General features: G+C 39.0%; 1 protein-coding gene across 2 annotated transcripts; it reads right to left on the reverse strand.

Moving 5' to 3' along the window:
* Positions 1 to 924: 924 nt before the first annotated feature.
* On the reverse strand, positions 925 to 19,595 carry LOC124124368 (zinc finger FYVE domain-containing protein 21-like). Of its 2 annotated transcripts, XM_048403751.1 has the most exons (8): positions 19,462 to 19,595; positions 17,640 to 17,696; positions 11,074 to 11,242; positions 10,678 to 10,759; positions 7,538 to 7,635; positions 6,462 to 6,470; positions 4,801 to 4,934; positions 925 to 4,488 (listed from the first exon to the last, which is right to left on the reverse strand). In XM_048403751.1, exons 1-8 carry the CDS (start codon positions 19,582 to 19,584, stop codon positions 4,441 to 4,443), a joined length of 720 nt encoding a protein of 239 aa, XP_048259708.1. In that variant the 5' UTR covers positions 19,585 to 19,595; the 3' UTR covers positions 925 to 4,440. The 2 variants fall into 2 exon arrangements, with proteins under 2 accessions (XP_048259708.1, XP_046343463.1); XM_046487507.2 differs by lacking the exon at positions 6,462 to 6,470.
* Positions 19,596 to 20,490: the final 895 nt, after the last annotated feature.

Raw genomic sequence — 20,490 nt, forward strand, 5'->3', positions numbered from 1 at the left:
AGGTCGCCTTAAATGTTGAGCCTGTTTGGTGAAGGATTTGGCTGAACATCAAAAGACATGTAACTCCCATACTTTAGCATAAACTTGCAATGACTGTAGCACTAGGTCTCTCGTTACTCCCATACCTAAACAAAGATTTGCATTGACTGTAGCACTATGACTATTGAAACTCCCATACTTTAGCATAGACTTGCACTGATTGTAGCACTAGGTCTCTCGTTACTCCCATACCTTAACAAAGATTTGCATTGACTGTAGCATGAGGTCTCTTGTTACTCCTATACTTTAACAAAGACTTGAAGTGACTAGTACAAAGGCTATCATAACTCCCTTACTATAGTATAGACTTGCAGTGACTGTGGCACTACAACTATTGAAACTCCCTTACCTAAAGAAACATTTGCAGTGACTGTAGCACTATGACTATTGAAAGTCCTATACTTTAACAAAGACTTGAAGTGACTAGTACAAAGGCTATAACTCCAATACAATAGTATAGACTTGCAGTGACTGTGGCACTACGACTATCCAATTTATCTTAATTATCATGCCTTAACAGAGACTTGCACTGCAGCTGGTTTGTGCAAGTGCGCTCTGCTCTGGTCTCCTCCTGTCCCCGCCCTGTCCCCACCCCCGCTGTCCCCACCCCCGCTCTGTCCCCGCTGTCCCTGCCCTGTCCCCGCTCTGTCCCCACCCCCGCTCTGTCCCTGCCCTGTCCCAGCCCTGTCCCCACCCTGTCCCCGCTCTGTCCCTGCTCTGTCTCTGCTCTGAGTGTGTCTTTACCAGTCAACTGATGCAGAATACATTCCAACATCATTGCCCTACTTTGAAATTTGTCAGAACATTTCTTGATTTTAAATGGAATTTGTTAAAAAAACCTTCTTTACAATATTTAACAAGTTTTTGTTAAGCAAACAGAATAGGCATGATAAAAAAAGTTTATTTATAAAGAAACACAACCAATTATTTCTTCTGAGGAATGTGAGATGAAAGAAGCCATTAATAAATATAAACAACTTGATACACATCAATAACTTACAACTACTCTACTACAGCACATGCAATGAATACTACTATCTGTAACTGACTGCCATAGCAATAGACATTAAACTGATAACAGTTTGGCACAATATTAAATTCAGGTTTCATGCCATTTAAATGTTTTTCAAATTTTAACTAAGATACCAATACTTATTCTACATGAAAAAATATTTCAATGACAGTTTGTCACTTTAATGTATTTGAAGCCACACCAATTTAATTTTGTGATTTACTCGTTTCAAATTTTACAGAAGTAAAGCAAAAAAAATTGAAAACGGGCTTGTATTGAACATTTCAATGTAAATTGTTCAACAAAGTAGACACAATTTATGTTTAACAACTTCTTTAATAACTGTGAAGGTGACGTTTGGGTATAGATGTTGCTTGACAACGATATAAGGATCTATACAGAAACGTCGCCTTTACAGTTATTAAAGCAGTTGTTATCCATACATTGTGTTTACTTGGTCATCCGTCAACTTCTAAGTAATGCCTATCAAACAATTTAAATTGTACAATATAAGTATTTTCTGGAATCATTCAATATATGAATAAACCTCAGCAATGATCTGAAGTAGGCTCCAGGTTCTAGTTTCACACTGTTTTTTTAATGTTGCTGTCATAAACCAGCAGGGTAAACAAACCCATATTTCCTATATCATTCCCATTTGAGTGAACACACATACCATGGCTATCCATGCACTGTACAACTTGCAACACGAAGATGTCAAGTACTTATTAATGAAAACACATTTCAGTTACATCATGGCATGTGGAAATCTCCAAGCAATATACAGATCTAAGATATTTACCAATTTGTTGAAACCCCCAAGGTTTGACATAAGGGTGATTCTGGGATTTAAACCCACTATCATAGGATTCTGGCATGGTGAAGGGAAGCAACTCTCCTCAGTGAAAATGCTGATCATGATTCAAAATAACCATGCTCACTTTACAACATCAAGTTTCTCATTTACCAGTATAGCACCTTGTTTGTCTAAGTAGATGGACACAAACCTTGCCAACTTGCTGTGGGCAGTAGGTCAGACGGGAACTCTGTTCTATCAACCTTATCCCATGTCAGAAACAAAACAATGCATTCACCATATTAGGCACCCTGCTCCAATAAGAGCCCCTGGCCAAATTCTAAACCAATCAGTAAGTCATCATCTTCATAAGTGCCTCATACAAAGCCCGAAAACTTATTTGACAATCCATATTTTTGTTCGTATTTTACAGATGATGTTTCAGAAAAGCAGCAGTGTGTGAGGGCTTTATAATAGCCAGTAACTAATATCAAAAATGCTTTAATTTCATTGACATTTGAACTAAGTTTAACAAATGTGACTTATGCATGGTTTTTATAAGAGCCCCAATTTGTCAATTTTCTAAGAGTCCAGGGCCCCCTTCCACAAAGCGAACTTAGCGCTAAGGTGATCGTAACTACCATACTTTAACACTGGCTTACGATCATCGTCGCGCTAAGATCACTTTGTGGAACAGGGTCCAGGGCACTTATTACGGCAAATATGAAGTCTTTGACGTGAGTCCTTTATCCAGTCCTTAAACACCTTCACCTTTACCTTGGCTCATTACAATATTGTTTGATAAAGCCGTCATTATGCAGGTGCTACTGTACAAATGTGCAATAAACAGAACTGGAAGAGTCAAGCTGGATGAACATGTTGCCATCATGAATATGAAGATTATACACAAGTGAACATGTTGGTAGTTAAAAGCATCATTCAAGTTGACCAGGGTCTAACAAGGATGAAAACAAATCTTAGTTTTACTTCTCTATGAGAAAACACTTACAAGAAGAATCTAAAATTCAGAAAGACAAGTCCCATTAAACATAACCTGGTTCTATCATCGATTACAGCAGTACCATTGACACTTGTCATCAGAAGCAGTAACATATGCCGCTATCCACACGCGACAAAGCAACATGCATCTATATCCGTCCTCTCGTCTACGGTTTAAAACAAAGAAGAGTCAACACAATCTCCACGGCAGCAATGGATGAAATGAAGTTGAGTCATCACATAAACCACTACAATTATACTGAGAAAGTAACAAACCTCATTAACTCATTGGTCCTCAAGTCCATCTGTAGTTCAACTACAACCACACTGCCGACATTAGGACATATAGTGGTGATATAAGACCAATCTGCCAACATTAGGCAATGTATTGGTGACATAAGATCAGTGCGCCAACATTAGGCCATATAGTGGTGATATAAGACCAATCTGCCAACATTAGGCAATGTATTGGTGACATAAGATCAGTGTGCCAATATTAGGCTGCGCAGTGGTATTGTAAGACCACAGCGCCAACATTAGGCCATATAGTGGTGATATAAGACCACAGTACCAACACTAGCACCACTACCAACCATAGCACATACCACAGTGCCAACATTAGGCCATATAGTGGTGATATAAGACCACAGTACTGACAATAGGCCATATAGTGGTATTGTAAGACCACAGTACTGACATTAGGCCATGTAGTGGTGATATAAGACCACAGTGCCGACATTAGGCCATATAGTGGTGATATAAGACCCCAGTACCGACATTAGGCCATATAGTGGTGATATAAGACCACAGTGCTGACATTAGGCCATATAGTGCTGATATTAGGCTACATAGTGGTCATATAGTAGTTAAGGATCATGACGTTAATGAGGTTTCACTGAATCAAAAAACAAATTACTGAAACATTTACATGCAATATAATCCTGATATATAGTCCATATCCGGCAACCTTCCCATCTTCCATCATTAGACATTTACCTCCTCCATTATCTGAGTGAGTGAGTGAGTGAGTATGGTTTTACGCCGCTTTTAGCAATGTTCCAGCAATATCACAGCGGGGAACGCCAGAAATGGGCCCATTATCTGAGTGAGTGAGAGAGGGAGTTGAAACTAAGGTCACATCAGCAATATTTCAGCCATAGTGTGACAAGAATAAGCAAACATTTTACTATTATCATTAGCACATAACAGCTGACACAATAAGTCAAACTCTAAGAATAGCTTTCAAAATGGTCATATAATTGTACTGGCTCTTCATATTTCACGATCTGTTTTAATTTTTTATTGGATTTCACAGAGTCGACTGTTTCAAACACACACAAAAACATATTGGAACGAAACTCAAGTACATATGTATGAAAATTGAAAAAACTACTCCCAACAACTAAACAAACTTTTCACAATGGAGACCCGATTTTCGGTAATTCATATCCTCTTCAGTGGAGTTTTAAACAAAACATCAAATCATGAGTAAGTGTATTCAGGAAATGAGAATTCTTAAAGAAAACCCAACAAGGATTTTGCGTGTAGGTGTTCAGCGAAATTTGACTGTATCTCCCCTTCTTCAAGGATGCCATCAAGGATACGAGGAGTCGGTTCGAGATTCGAATATCATCTTGAAGGCCTGAAAGGGTACAAATCCCACGTAGTGAATACAAAGAATTTTACACAAATGCATGCACTATTTATAGAAAAAACAAAGTTTAGTAATCCAATTCACAACACTGCAAATGGGTAACGTACAACTCCTTATGGTTCACGACCACAGAGAAAGATCAGAATATGTGGATAAAAGAATTATGACAAGATTAATATCTCATGATTGTTTGCATTGCAGCCCTAATCATGACAAAATATCAAGATGTATCAATATTTGACGGCATCTTACTTCTATAAGGAAAGCCTGCTCTGAGTGGACGCCATCACGGTTACCTACCTTCTGCATGGCTGCCACCCACGTCATGCCCTGTTTCTTGCTGCTGCTGCCATCGATCACCTCCATCTTCACGGTCTGACTATCCCCGTAGTTATCCTTGTACCGCAAAGCGATCCCTGTGCCCATCTTGTTGCCTGGAATACAAGGTCAAGGTCAAGGCCAACCATCATAGGTAGTTGAGGAAGGTGATGCAACCAGATCGGCCGCATTCAAAAGTTACCCTTGGCCGATGGAACTGATAAAGACATTTTCATTAATCCTTTTGTCAAGAATGAGTTAAGAGTGCAGGATGGGGGCTTCACATAATTTTTAAACTGTGATATCAAATGCGACTGACCATGACAGACCTTCACAAAGGTTGCAGAAAGAGGGACATCATCACCATGATCACTAATGGTCACCAGGCGAGAAGATGGGTTTGGTGAGTGAGTGAGTGAGTTGGGTTTAACACTGCTTTTAACAGTATTCCAGTTATATCACGGCGTGTCAGCTTAATGTGGGAGGAAAGCCCGAAGTGATGCAGGTCTCAGACGTTTACCACTTCGGTGAAACCCACGAGCACGGGTATGGTGCTGACAAACCTAGAAACATAATCGGGGCGAACCGGGATTCGAACCCACAATCATAGGTTTCTGGAGTGCCCAAGGGACGCAACTCTGCACAGCGAATCGCGGCGCCTTAGACGACTGGGCCACCCGTGCCCCCAGATGGGTTTGGAGTGAGACATGTGGGAAACATACTCTGGTAATTTAAACATTAATCTCTTTCATGAAAATACTAAAGTCTACTTCTTAATGCCTATTCTGTATATGGTGATACTCTTTATACCTTATAGCTTGTTATTCATTAAATTGGCTTTAAGCAGAAATCTTTTGCAAATGATATGCTATTGGACATGTTGGAGTGAGTGAGTGAAATAGGTTCAATGCTGTTTTGAACAGTATTTCAGTCATGTCAAGATGTTCAACTTGTGAGAGAAAAGCATGAAGGGATGCAGTTCTTTAACATTTACCATAGGTATGCTGTTAACAAATCAAGAAACCTAATCAGGGTAAGTTTGAGATTCAAAACATAGCATTCTGTCATGCCCAAGGGAAACAACTCTCTACAGTGAATTGTAGCACTTTTGACCATTGGGCCTCCCATGTTACTAGAATGAACCAATGATAAGACTTACAGCACAACACTCAGACTACACATACTGATTACAAGAGAGAATGTCAATGGGCAACACACAGTGTATAAAATAAACATGCTGATTCAAACATTTTGGAGTCAAAAAGAGTGAGTGTGAGTGAGTTTGCTTTTACGCCGCTTTTAGCAATATTCCAGCAATATCATGGCGGGGTGACACCAGAAATGGGCTTCACATATTGTACCAATGTCGGGAATCGAACCAGGGTCTTCGGCGTGACGAGCGAACGCTTTAACCACCAGGCTACCCGACCGCCCCAGAGTCAAAAAGAAATGGAAGTACATTCTGAAATATTACATAAAGTAAACATAAATATAGGTTGAAAAGTAACTAATAACATTGTGCTTCGAAAACATAACACAAACGTCAGAAATAGTATTTGGAAACAAAATAGTCCCAGTCTTGATACATTGACATGCAAGAAACATGACAGCAAACCATGCACACACAACACCCATCAACAAACCTTCCTCGTCTGAAGGCAGGAAAACAGAAACGGAATCAACCCTTATTCAAACTTCACAATTTTGTGCGACTCTGCACAAACAAATACTTGAATCGCAACCACAATTCAGGACAGTTTAACAGAACTTAAGCTGGATGTTACACATGTTTGTTGTCATCCTGGCAAATTCAGTAAAACAGTCATCTTGTAAACATGGTTCCTACCATCCTCTCTACTTCATGCCAAGTAATGGATTAAGGGCTAATTCATATTAGGGCAGTAACAATACACCGAAGGGTCAGTGCATTGCTATATTTCGTGCCAGGATACAAGTCATGTATTATCAGATTAGTGAGTGAGTGAGTTTGGTTTAACGCCGCTTTTAACAGTATTCCAGTTGTATCATGGCATGTCAGCTTAATTGGGAGGAAAGCCCAAAGTAATCTCGGGCGTTTACCTTCGACAACTGGGCCACCCATGCCCCCTATTATCAGATTATGTATCAATAAAAAATAGGCTGTATCATATCACAACCTTAATATCTACCTTTTGTTTTGTTTGTCTTTTTGTTTGTTGTTTAACGCCGCACTCAGCAATATTCAAGCTAAATGACTGTCTGTAAATAATCAAGTCTAGACCAGACAATCCAGTGATTGACATCATGAGCATCGATCGGTGCAATTGGGATACGATGAAATGGATCAACCAAGTCAGTGAGTTTGACCATTCGATCCCATCCACCTGATCGCCTCTTACAAAAAGCATAGTCGCCTTTTACGGGAAGCATGTAAATATCTACCTATGCATGGTGTATCATTACAACCTATTTCATATATAAATCTCACGCTGTCCTTACAAGATGATTCTTAGAATTCAGGGTCTCATTTAACAATGAGATGTTAGCACTGTTACTGTCCTAACACAGCCATACCCCTGTGATCACCTAATTTCATATATAAATCTCACGCTGTCCTCATAAGCTGATTCTTAGGATTCAGGGTCTCATTCCACAATGAGATGTTAGCACTGTTACTGTCCTAACACAGCCATACCCCTGTGATCACCTGGTTCATCCTGGACCAATGGTGAAGACTCACCTTGTGTATCGATATCTGTAGTGACAACCTGCACTGCCTCAATCCGGTCGACCAAAATGGATTCTCGTTTCCTATTCTCACCCTCGAATGTCAGGAGTCTGCAACGCACATACAGATACATGTCATACACACGAAGATGTTCTTCCACTTGGGCTCTGTACATGCCATACTTTAATCAAGGCTCACAGATCTGATAACAATATTTTAACAAAAGTTGGTCCCAAAGTGGGAAAAATAAAATAAACCAATACCTAAAAAAAAAGGGTTTTACCTTATAATAATTATTTCGACTGTTCTTACAAGAAATATGAGGATCCCCAATAATTATTTCGAGAGTTCCTACAGGAAATATCAGGGTCCCCAAAAATTATTTCAAGGGTTCTAACAGAAATTTAGAGGGTCCTGTAAATACTAAAATAGTATAGTGTATTGAACTGTAAGATAACTGATAAATACCGATGGGTTAATTACAGGACTTTCATATTTCTTGACATATATCTTTCTTCTGCATCCATTCTATACATTTGTGCGTACTGAACACACATTTCCCCATCATGTGAAACCCTGAAACAACTTATTGGACTTTTTTCCAATACCGAAGGATGTCGTAAAGGTGGGAGGCCAGAAATAGGAGGACTGGTCCGCCAACTTGTAGGACCGAATAAGAGGTGAGGTGAGGTGAAATGGGGTTTAACGTCGCGTCCAAGATTATTGCACTTATATAGCAATGTGCATGCACGTGTATATGTGTGTGTGTGGCTGCTTGTACTAGTCCGGACTGATGCCGATTTATAGTGCTAGCACACTGAGATACCCCACTCAGACACAGTATACTGACTCGGAGCCGACCAGACCTTGTTTTAGCCCCTTAATGCCGAGCGCCAGACAGGATAACAATAAGTACCATCTTTTAATGTCTTTTGGTATGACGCGGCTGGGGATCGAACCCAAAACATTCCGCTCTCCGGGCGGACACTCTACCATTAGACCACAAAGGCGGTCTCCGAATAAGAGACAAGTTCAGCAACAGTAGAAACTTCAATACCGTGGTAGTAACAATGGTGGAGTTGATCGCAGGAAGATAAAGTAGATACCTTATTCTTCCAGGTATATATTAAATGATGGAAGTAATTGGCAAAGAAAGTGGGAGGAAAGATATCACAAGCATGATAATAGGCCTCAAACGCCTTCCACTTGTGGTCGTAGAGGGTCTTAGTGGAGAAACAGTGAGCCGCCGTGATGGTCTTGGCTACTTTGGGAAAAGGCTTAGACGGTGAGGTTCTCCCATGAGATGGCCAGAGCATCATGGTCCCATGCCTGAGGACCTTAGATGGGAGAGACGAACCTTGGGAGCTGAGCATTGAACCTGCAGATGCCATCCCATCGGTGATGATTGATCTGGTCATGATAGGGAATCGGCTAAGACATAGTGGATCCCGGGAATGTGCTACGCTCGGATCTGAATTGTCAAGGAGTCGATCAATCCGGAAGTCGAGCATCAGTGATAACAGGGACATCGACTTGGAGGAGCCCATCTGTTGATATACCAGACGATGGATCTTCAACAGCTGGCGCTGTCAAATCTGGCTTGGATGAAACACCCGTAGAGAGAACCTTGCTGACATTTGAAGCTGCTGGTTGCTCTAACATAGGTGTGGACCCAGACCCAGTGGGAGACAGACGTTAGTACTGGTACGGCAGGACCATCTTCAGTGAGGAGGCTGTCAGGTACCAAGTCTTGGAAGCTGAGTGCTGACACGACATTGAGGTATAACTAAAAGTAGCGATGCAGTTACTTCGATGTAAAAATCAATATATATCTACTCACTGTCATGTCATCAACAGTAAGTAAAGTGCGCTGAATGGCTCCGTCTGTTCTAATTACAACATAAGTGGGTTTGCTACAGCCCAGAGAAAAATCCTGATGCACTATGCAAACATCCCGACACTGGGCGTTGAATACTGTAACCTTGCCTAGACTGGTATCCTGTCTTATGTTGCTGCACAAAGCTTGTAGTGTGGCGATAATCTCAAGTACTCTACAAAATACCTCGTACTTGGTGAAAAACTCCACATGCAATCCAAAACGGCATCCGAGTTCCGAAGAGATAACATTGTACATGCAGTTCCCTGTAGAATGTGTGACATGGCCGGTGCCTCAGCAAGTTGATCGCCCTGATATCCGATGCATGTATATAAGTTATTAATAGAAAAATTAATCTCTGTCGATCGGACTAGTAAAATGCGGTGCAAGATCCTGTCGATTTTCAGTCCCTTGATAATGTCTAAAATTCCCAATCACATATACGGCAATCTCTTTGAGCAACAGATTAAACGAACAGCGAGGAGAGAGCCCGGGGATTCCATGAAATAGTTAAGGCAGAGCGATGCCACTTTCATAACGTCTCCAAACCACTATTATTAATCCGATCCATGCAAAACATTGGTGAAAGAGTGAGTGAGGGAGCAACTATGGTTATGCGTCGCTTGTAGCAATAACCAGTCTTGACCATACAGGTCAGTTTGTGGTCGGCTGAACATGGGACGACTGTAGAAGGAGATAGTGTATCCTCATGCATACAGGCCATAGTCGTCGAAAAGGCAGAAACAACAAGCTGTGAAGAATGGCAACGGGTAGTGCTTGAATAATTAAAGCGATGGTCAATGACGTGGTCTTGAAAACACAAAACGAGGGAGGTACGATAGCAATGGAGAGCATGTCCGCTAAGGTAGAACAGAATTCTTCAACGAAGCCTTGAAACGTTGACCCACTGAACGCTTGACAATAGCGAAGGCAGGTTACATATCTGTCTTGGAGAGTTGGCACATTTTTGCATGCCATTAATAACTTTCCATGTGGGACTGCACATGAAATTGTTTTCTTTCGTTGTTTAATGCTGCACTCTGCAAAATTCTGGCAATGATCCCTATAAATAAACAAGCCTGGACCAGACAGATCAGTGTTTGATCTTATGCACAATGACCATGCCATCAGACTACGATCAAGTCACTAAGCCTGACCACCCAAGCTTACAGGTATAAGTTGCTGGGGATCTATTCTGACACCAAATCCCCGACAGGTGCACGATTATATAATTATCACACTAACCAAGTAGATCATGATTCACAAAATGTCTCACCTGTTATTGCTGGAGAGTTTACAAAGGAAGGATTCTGAGCTGTCCGAGTTTTCATCCTGGTCCAGCATAAGGAACTCCCCTCCTAAAAGGGGCAGATAACTCATAAAACATAATTGTAGAAATGGAAAAGAACAGTAACAAATTGGGGAATTTTATCCATGTTGACCCCTGATGGCTCATCAGAGTGAGAGAATTTTACGCCGCTTTTAGCAATATTCCAGCAATATCATGGCAGGGGACACCAGAAATGGGCTTCACACATTGTACCCATGTCGGGAATCGAACCAAGGTCTTCGGCGTGACGAGAAACGCTTTAATCACTAGGCTACCCACCCGCCCCACTTATTGAGAACTGGGTTGATATAGATTAACTGTAGTAGAAAAACATGCGTCTACCTGTCAGCAGTGTTTTCAGGTGTTTGTCATAGAACTCATTCTCCTTTAAAGTATTTTCATAGCAGTTATTGCAGTGGCGCACAGGGTCGACGAAGCACATACGAGGCAGTGGCAACTTCTTATCACAGCAGGTGTTGCAGTAGACTTTCCCACAACGTCGACAGTGATGCTGAAAGGGAAGATAACACCTCAATAGTAGATTTAAGTTACGAGTATTTTTGTACAGTGGGTTAGAGATTAGCACAAGAGATCCATTAGCCATGAAGGTTCATCATTACTAGGACTGGGATGGGTAACTCGGGTACCCGGGTCGGGTGGGTACTGAGTAGGACCCGGGTACCCACAGGACTACCCGGACCCATAGTTAGTCACATGATATATTGTTTAATGACAAAAATTATCTAGAACTCTATGGTTACACTACAAGTCACTAATGTTCGCATTTCTTTCTGACTATGCACCAATTTTTTCTGATTTTTCATATGGTTGAATAAAGATATAACTTAATTTAACTTCTGTGTATGAATGACCAGAATGTTTAATACGTGTATCTTAATATGTTTTGCCAGGGCTATGCTAAAAATGTTCTCATTCGGACATTTTGAGACATCCTATGGGAACCCGGGTAGAGTCGGGTAATAGGGGGTAGGGTACCCAGGTCATACATGTGGACTCAGCCCAGCCCTAATCACTAATTATCATGTTGTGCCAAGATTAACGGAAAGATCCAAGTGAGAGAGTGAGTGAGTATCGATTTATGCTGCTTTTAGCAGTATTCCAGTAATATTATGGCTGGTGACACCAGAAATGGGCTTCAAACATTGTACCCTTATGGGGCATTGAACCTGGCCTTCAGCATGACGAGTGAATGCTTCAACCCCTTGGGTACCCCATTGCCCTAAGGTCCAAGTGAAGCAGTCATAGACATTACCAGCTTTGTGAAACAGATGAGCAAGATGAAGGTGCTGACAAACCAAGAATGATAATCAGGGTGAATCTACCTTATGGTGTTAGGATTCTGGTAAGTCTAAGGGACACAACTCTACAGAAAAAACTGTTTTCCCTGATGAACATAAACTAGACCTTTGTTTTAGTCTTGTATTCACAGGAAGAGTGAGTGAGTGAGTGAGTGAGTGAGTGAGTGAGTGAGTGAGTGAGTGAGTGAGTGAGTGAGTGAGTGAGTGAGTGAGTGAGTGAGTGAGTGAGTGATGTCTTACGCCGCCCTTATTGATATACAAACGACATAACAGCAGGGGAAACCAGACCCAGGCCTTTGGCATGACAAGGTATGCTTTAACCACTAGGCTTCCATGCTCCCACTAAACACAGCCTGAAGTTACAAATAAATACATGGGATAACTGAAGAAAATCAATCCAAAATCATGTAACTTGCAATGTAAAAATCTTGTTTGTTTGTTTGTTGTTTAACACCGCACTCAGCAAAATTCCAGCTATATGACAGCAGTTTATAAATAATCGAGTCTGAACCAGACAATCAAGTCAGCGAGCCTGACCACCCAATCCCGTTAGTCGCCTCTTACGACAAGCATAGTTGCCTTTTACAGCAAGCATGGGCTGCTAAAGACCTATTCTACCTCGGATCTTCACGGGTCTAAAATCTAGCTGTCTGTGACATTGAACAAGCCAACAAGAAGTAACCTTTTAAATGTCACTGGGCCTTCAAATGTTTACTATTCACAGGCAAGTAGGCTAAGTAATTACTTATTCTGACACATTAATCATTCATAGTGCTACTGTAAATATCAGGTTGGCAATAACAGACGACTGGACATTATTTTGTTCATATACATGTAGTATTCATTCGGTCAAATTTTACTGTAGATGTGTCACTTATCACAAAAGTGAAATATTAGTATTGAAAAGATACTCACAAGTATCAGGATATATCGATAAATATTAACATTAATTATTCTGTATGTGTATAGAGAATAAATAAATAATAAACATGGCATTCCAAATAAATGTAAGCATATCTGTGGCTGTGAATTATCAAATAGTATCGATATCTTAATATTTATATCGATACAGTATCAAAATTTAAAATTTAGGAATAAACCTATATTATGTTATGCAATGACATCCCAAATTAACCGCATTTTCATCTATTCATCATCTGACACTGTAATGTTTAGTTTGACATTTTTGCATTGAATGAAATATTAAAATATTGCTGAATTTACAAAAATCACAATTTCCTATGCAATAGGTACTTAGTTTGGAACACTAGATAATGCCTAACAAGAAACTTGGAAAGTGTTTGTAAGAACTTGCAAAAGCAGAAGCACCCCCTCCCCACCATTTCTAGAAGTTCCCAGAAATCAGTCAGGGATTTATCTACATTTCTTAACGGGGTAGAATAGGTCTTCAGCAACCAATGCTTGCCGTAAAAGGTGACTATGCTTGTCGAAAGAGGCGACTAACGGGATCAGGTGGTCAGGCTTGCTGACTTGGTTGATGCATGTCATCGTATTCCAATTGCGTGGATTGATGCTCATGATGTCAATCACTGGATTGTCTGTTTCAGACTTGATTACAGACCGCCGTCATATAGCTGGAATATTGCTGAGTGGGCGTTAAACAACAACAAACAAACAACTAAACTTTACTGAGTGCCAGTGGCAGACAAATTGGGAAAATATTAATATGGTACTGTGGTTCTCATATTCAGAAACTCAAAACCTTCCAAATAATGTGCTGGTTTCCTTGGGGAATTGGTCAGCAAAGAGCCAGAGTCACAAGAGACTAATTACAATTTTTTTTACAAGAGACAAAAATAAGAATATCTTAAATATAGCTTGAGATACCACAGAGAGTTGGTACACCCCTCTGGGCTGTGGGCAAGTGGTACCCTTGGTTGGAGAGTCAAACCCCCTCTGGCTAACATCTTGCTTCTATTTAACTAAAACTTGAACAAAATAAAAGAATATGATTCATTGTTGATACACAATGGGGTGTGTCCTACAATTAATAAATGGCTATGTCTGGGAGTTTATCTATAAGCTATAACTGAAACTAATATCTTATGTCAGCAATTTCCCTGTATCCTAATATATATCTGGTTCTTTATTATTATGAAAATTTGTATAAATGTTACACCTAATATTTAATATCTGTGTTTTCATTGACTCATAATATATCACTTGCTTTGGATCTAATATTTATATGGAAACTTGGAATAAATGTTACACCATGATAACATCATCATTTTGTTCAAATTTCATGTTCTTATTGACTTAAATTCTGAGGTATTTAATAGGGCTGTTACGATTCACTGGCGTATTCAGTGAATCGAACCGTATCCATTCATGAATTGAATTCGTTATTCGCGCCCACGAAAATCGAATATTTATGAATATGGAAGCTTGTGCCTTTACATAAAAATATCCATAAGAACATATTATATGCATATATTTCTTCAAAGACAACACTCTTATACTATATAATTTGACAGTATTGTGGTCACTGGTCATTGTCACATTTGAGCAGATATTAGTACCTGGATAAGAGCAGTATATAAATGTATAATATATTAATAATTAACAAACCATGTCAAATAATGTATGTTGTTATTACTACACTGCATATAACAAATAATACATCAGCTGCTGACTTGTTGTATTCCAGAATTAATATTCATATTCATATTCATATACCCTATATTTGTGATACGAATCGTATTCGCCTCATAGTGATTTGTTGCAGCCCTAGTAATTAAGCCTCTTCCCCTTTATTGGTCTCTTATCAGTTCTATACAAGTTACTTCTACACAGCCATAACATTTGTTTAACCATATTACCAGGATTTAGGTAAAGCCTCTGAGCAAGCATAGATAAACCAGTGTCAGTACATACTGCCATGCATTTCCAGTGTCACTACATTTACATTTATCACATTAATTTCAGTGAGTATGGTTTTACGCCACTTTTAGCAATATTCCAGCAGGGGGACACCAGAAATGTGCTTCACACATTGTACCCATGTTGGGAATCGAACCCGGGTCTTCTGCGTGACCAGTAACCCCTTTTACCCAACCGCCCCACATTAATTTCATATTTAGATAATCCTGACATTATCATTTGAAACTGTACAATGAGTCAGCAGGCAGTAATATATGAGGTCATCTCATCTGAGAGTCTCTGTTGCAGCACTCCGGGCATGCAGTGGCCACTGTGACTCTCACAGTCATCTCCTAGGTACAACAGTGTCACTCTCAGGATCATCTCCTAGGTCAGACAGTGTCACCTCCGGCATGTCAAGCAGGGATTTTTGTCTCAGATATTAATACAGAATAATTTTGCTTATTCATATACCAGATTTCCATAAAAATGTCAAAATCTTGAAAATACAAACTCAGGCTAGGTTTGAACCAAACTGTGGTAGTGCTGACAAAGGGTAATGGCTGTTACAGATGGGAGTAAGATCGGTCACAAATGGACCCTGGTGTCTAAACATTTAATTCCCATGTCAATTGCATTATGCAACCATATTTTTGGACGTCTTTATTTCTTTACAACTTGGTTACCATTTTCATTTCTTGCACTTAATTAAGTGAACTAGTTATGTATAAAGTCTTTGAATGGCAGTTAGAAGTGATCCACATAAGGAAGAGAATTTATGGATGTCAACTTTTTTATTATGAGGAACACAACGTTTCAGGGTATATACTTACTCCTTCATCCATCTTCCCAAGGCAAGGGCGTTATCTGACTATAAAGTCCAGTTTCCACCCTTGCCAAACTAGGCTGGTATAATTGGAGTTACATTTTGGCCAGACTAACGAGTATATGCATAGTCCAATCACAATCGTGCATCGAAATCAAAATCCTGTTTGTAAACTGTCATGCAGATTTCGGTCGATTGCAGGATTTGTAAAACATGTGCACCGCCAACTCGTTATCAACAGATATTTTGCAAATCTTTTCATGTTTTTAATCAAGGTCCTCACTAGACTTGATGCACTTTGCAATGCAAGACCTGTTTTATCACAACATAGGTCTTGATTATCTATCAGATCATCTTGACTGGGCGCCACCATGTTGTTTGAAGCAAAAGCAAGTGAAACGAGAGGTGGAATCTGATTGGTCCATGGGAGAGGCATACAAGCGACATAACTCGTAACAGCCACTGGTGCCGCTACGATCGAGTCCAAGAATTCCAGCCTAGTTCAACAAAGGTGGAAACTGGACTTTTAAAGACAGTTAACTCCCTTGCCACGGGAAGATGTGTCATCAGGAGTAAGTATATACTCTGAAACGTTGTGTTCCTCATAATAAAGAAGTTGACATCCATACATTCTCTTCCTTAGTTATGTATAGGTTGACATATCAGTCTGCAACTAAGCAACATATCTGAAACGAGACTAGCAAAAGATTTCCCTGTCTCGTAAGTTCAGCTAATAATCAGCTGATAATCAAAATATTAACACCCAAATTACACATGTTATACAAATAGACAAGTGTGGGGAAATATTTTTTTTGCATAGACTGTTGTATAAAGACAATCTGCTGTCTATTGGTCTGTCAATTAATATCAAAATATCGTTACCGCTTATGAATCATATGCCATTTGAATAAACATAATGACATAAAACTAAAACTTGTAACACTTTACCATCAACTAAGGATGGACTGCAAGAGGTGGGTAGATCAGTCACTAAGAATCAATCATTAAATGATGGACCAGTATTTTAAAATACATACACATTTTTATAAACTCATACGTTTTGTGGATATTCATTCAACTGATAACAAACTTCTGATGAGAGATTTATCTAGACCTACTCAGAGGCTATTATTTGGCCCCAAGTTTGCAACAAGTGTTTGTAAAAATTTCACAAAAGGAACTTCCCAGTTCATTCTAAAATATGATGGAGTTATAATTAATGTAACAGCTTTGTACATGTTGTAGAGGCGACTTGTATTTCACTGATGAAGCACATGACCAACAAGGAGGAAGAGGTGTCAATGCTTAGGTTTACATAAGTGCATCGAACACAATGTGACAAAACAGTGTTCAAATTTTTTAATGAAAATAACAACTTAAAAAAATCCCAATTTTGAATAAAAAATAATTAATTTTGCCATACAGCATGAAAGTTGTGATCGAGTGTCCATTGGCAAGTAACCCAGCAGCCTCCGAGCAGCACGAGACAAGATGTACTTAACTGTATTTACATTGTACATCTTCACTCCAATATCCCACATCAAAATATCAAGTTGGGTAACTACTTCAGTTACCTGTTTATCTGACCCATTAGTATTCTGACCTTAGCTTTCGACTGTGGAAAGGATTCTCATTTAGTCATGGTAAATGTTTCAAAAACAGGAAAGAAGACAATAAACAGATACAGGAACTGAATTCAATATTGTTCTCACTACTGAATCAACTTGTTCCGCATTAATCTTATTATCTGTCTTGCTACATTCCCTTTGTTACATGTTCAGGACTTACAAAGCTGAAGAGAATGTAAACAATTTAACACTATTTGACACCATAGAAAATATTTTCAATAATGAAAAATAGATGGAATATTGTGTATCACCTACCCTTCTCTTCATAAAGTCAAACTTGGCTTGACAATTTCTGTTCATGCAGTATCCCATCTGCAAAAAGATGAAGAAAGCAACATGTAATCATTTGGCCATCAACAATAGCCCAATGGTCAAAACATGTGTTGCATCTCAGAGCTTGGAAAATATTTGAATTAAATTTAACTTTCATTTTAAGGCCACATAATGGAAAAAAAACTAAAACATTCATTCAAAGGTATTAACTGAAAATATGTTGATTGATTAATTGCTGTTGCACAGTGGATTTGTCAAAAGTAAGTGCATAGGTTTACTAAGACAGACTAGTACACCCATTTCTGGGCTTGAAGTGCCAATGTGAAAACTACACATTTGTTCAAAGGATTGACTGATAATACATTCATTGATTGCTCATTGTTATCTAATAGATTGTTTTTAAGAAACCATGGACATAATGAAAATAGTTGTCATGTGTGCTATCTCAGCTGACCAATGAGACTTGACACCTATGTGAAACTCCTGAAACAAACTTATGTGATCAGTTGAGAAACAAACACAACTCAAATATCCTGAAACACTATACATATGTTAAAATATTACATTGTTACAAAGAACTTTGTACAGATGCAGACGTATGGGACATCGTTCCTTAAAATTGATATTTACGAATACATTCCCCGTACAAGGTCATTGCCTAATGTTACAGCGTTAGACATGTTAGAAATTGGCACTAAAGTGCTTGCCAAACTGCAAAATAGTTAAGGTTCCAAAGAACTTAAATACATCACAATAGACTAATAATACTTGGTTTAGAAGCCCAAAACTATAGAAATGTACTTTTACTTTCATTTTTATTTAATCCTATCATTTTCAGAAACTGGGTGATGAAATTAAACATCAAAATGATTGGGATTCGTTATCAAAATAAATCAAATGGACAGATGTTTCAAACAATTGGTAAAATAACTGAATATTTAGGTGTTTAATAAATTGTAGTCTTTTTACACATTGACTATGACATATACACATGATAAAATAAGCAATGACCAGGTGAAATATTTAGTTTGAATTACAAGTCAAAGTGTAAACGGAAATCTCACAGTACCAAGCAAGTGATTTATGAAAACTTTGTCACCATTACTGATGTTAGACAAATCAACCCCTAAAGATACAGCTACTGTGTACATTTCCAGATTTTTTCCAAGACAAAACTGTATTTCATTTTGTTGATCAATGTGATGATAAGCCCTTATACTATCAATAAAAGCGACAAATGCACTTATGGCTGGCGCTGCATAGGTTGCAAACTAGTCGCATCTGGGTTTACACACACACACAAAAACAAAGGCAAAAGGTGAATTGTCAGAGATCAGTGCCCCTTTAATGTTTCAGTATTCTTAAAGCTCAAATCTGTAAGAAAGGTAATCCTGATCATTGATATACAGTATTGATATATTGATATATACATTGATATAGACAAGTCCATGCATGGCAGAAACTCAGAGATAACATATAGTCAAATTTTTGGCATTTTTAATACATTTGCAACAATCTTCAACTGACACCCTTCATGCAGTCTCAAATGGCAGCACTAAAGTTTATGAACTTCTAAATGTATTTTTTTTTTAGTTTGCAATCTCCATTATGCTTTGATCTAATCGATGAATAATAATGAATTAACATGATTTCCACAGACGCAAACATAGTAAATGAAATGTCCCTTTCAATGTTTACAAACCCACTTGTGAAAGTGGCCCGAGTGGGTGTGGTTGACTGACATTTGAGACGACAGTATTGTCAGTCGTTAGAGAGGCAAGATTTCAAGTAAAATTAATCTTACGTCTGCATCCGGGATCCATTGGGGTTCTGGTAATGTAAATGGACTGGTGTCATTTGCATTCATGCAAACCATACGCAAACCACTTTGGGAACGTACAAGTTTCTTTTCCCCAGTCGCCGCCATGTTTTCCAGGCTCTATTTTCCACGAAACTAATGTTGTATGGGAGAACTGCCGAGAACGTCAGCTAGTGAGCATTGTTCTGGGAATTGAATAATTATTCAGATTTCTACTTACTTACTTACTTCAGATTTCTATGAACATGTATTCCAATATATGGAGCCTGATTTTATTGGTATGTTCACTTAATTAATGGGTCAAAGAAGAGTGCAAGCAAATGACGATACCTAAATTGTATCACAATTTTGGTTGATTGCGTTTGTTTTCAATTGTTAAAAAATGTAAAAAGATTATACTTACATCCATAACATGAAGGAGGGAGGGGGGGGGGGGGGGGGGGGGGGCGTGAGTTGGGCTCAAGGGAGTAGTGTTATTAGGCTACATTATTTGGGTATTTCAAAAACTTATTCCTTCATCATGTAGGTGAAGGAATGCCATGAGGCAGAGAGCATATGTTTGTACATGTAAGAACAACAAACGCAATAACACATTACCCCCGGCCTACCGTTTGCCCATTGTCCATTGCCAATTACCAATCAGTGTTAATTTAGTACTGGCTTCCAGCTGTCCATAACTATAAGCGATAATTACTCTAAAGTGTTGGCTTCCATTGTCTATTGCTAATCACCTATCAGTGCCAATTATCTGTTGGCTTCCCTTGTTAAGTTTCCACCTTTTGTCATCTTATTACTTCTGTTGTTCTACCGTGTACATATATATGCTCTCTGACTCATAGCATTCATATCCCAAAGAAGAACAAACTACCTAAATGAACACCAAATTAAGAATCTTAAACAAAACTGCAAACAATCAAATATCTTCACCCCTAAACTTAAAATACCAAAAATAGACACAACACTAGCTAGCCAAATAAATAAACAAACCGACCCAAACATAGCTAAAACTACCAC

The sequence above is a fragment of the Haliotis rufescens genome, unplaced genomic scaffold (assembly GCF_023055435.1).
Source record: "Haliotis rufescens isolate VD_foot unplaced genomic scaffold, xgHalRufe1.0.p SCAF_3, whole genome shotgun sequence".
Classification (NCBI taxonomy): domain Eukaryota; kingdom Metazoa; phylum Mollusca; class Gastropoda; order Lepetellida; family Haliotidae; genus Haliotis; species Haliotis rufescens.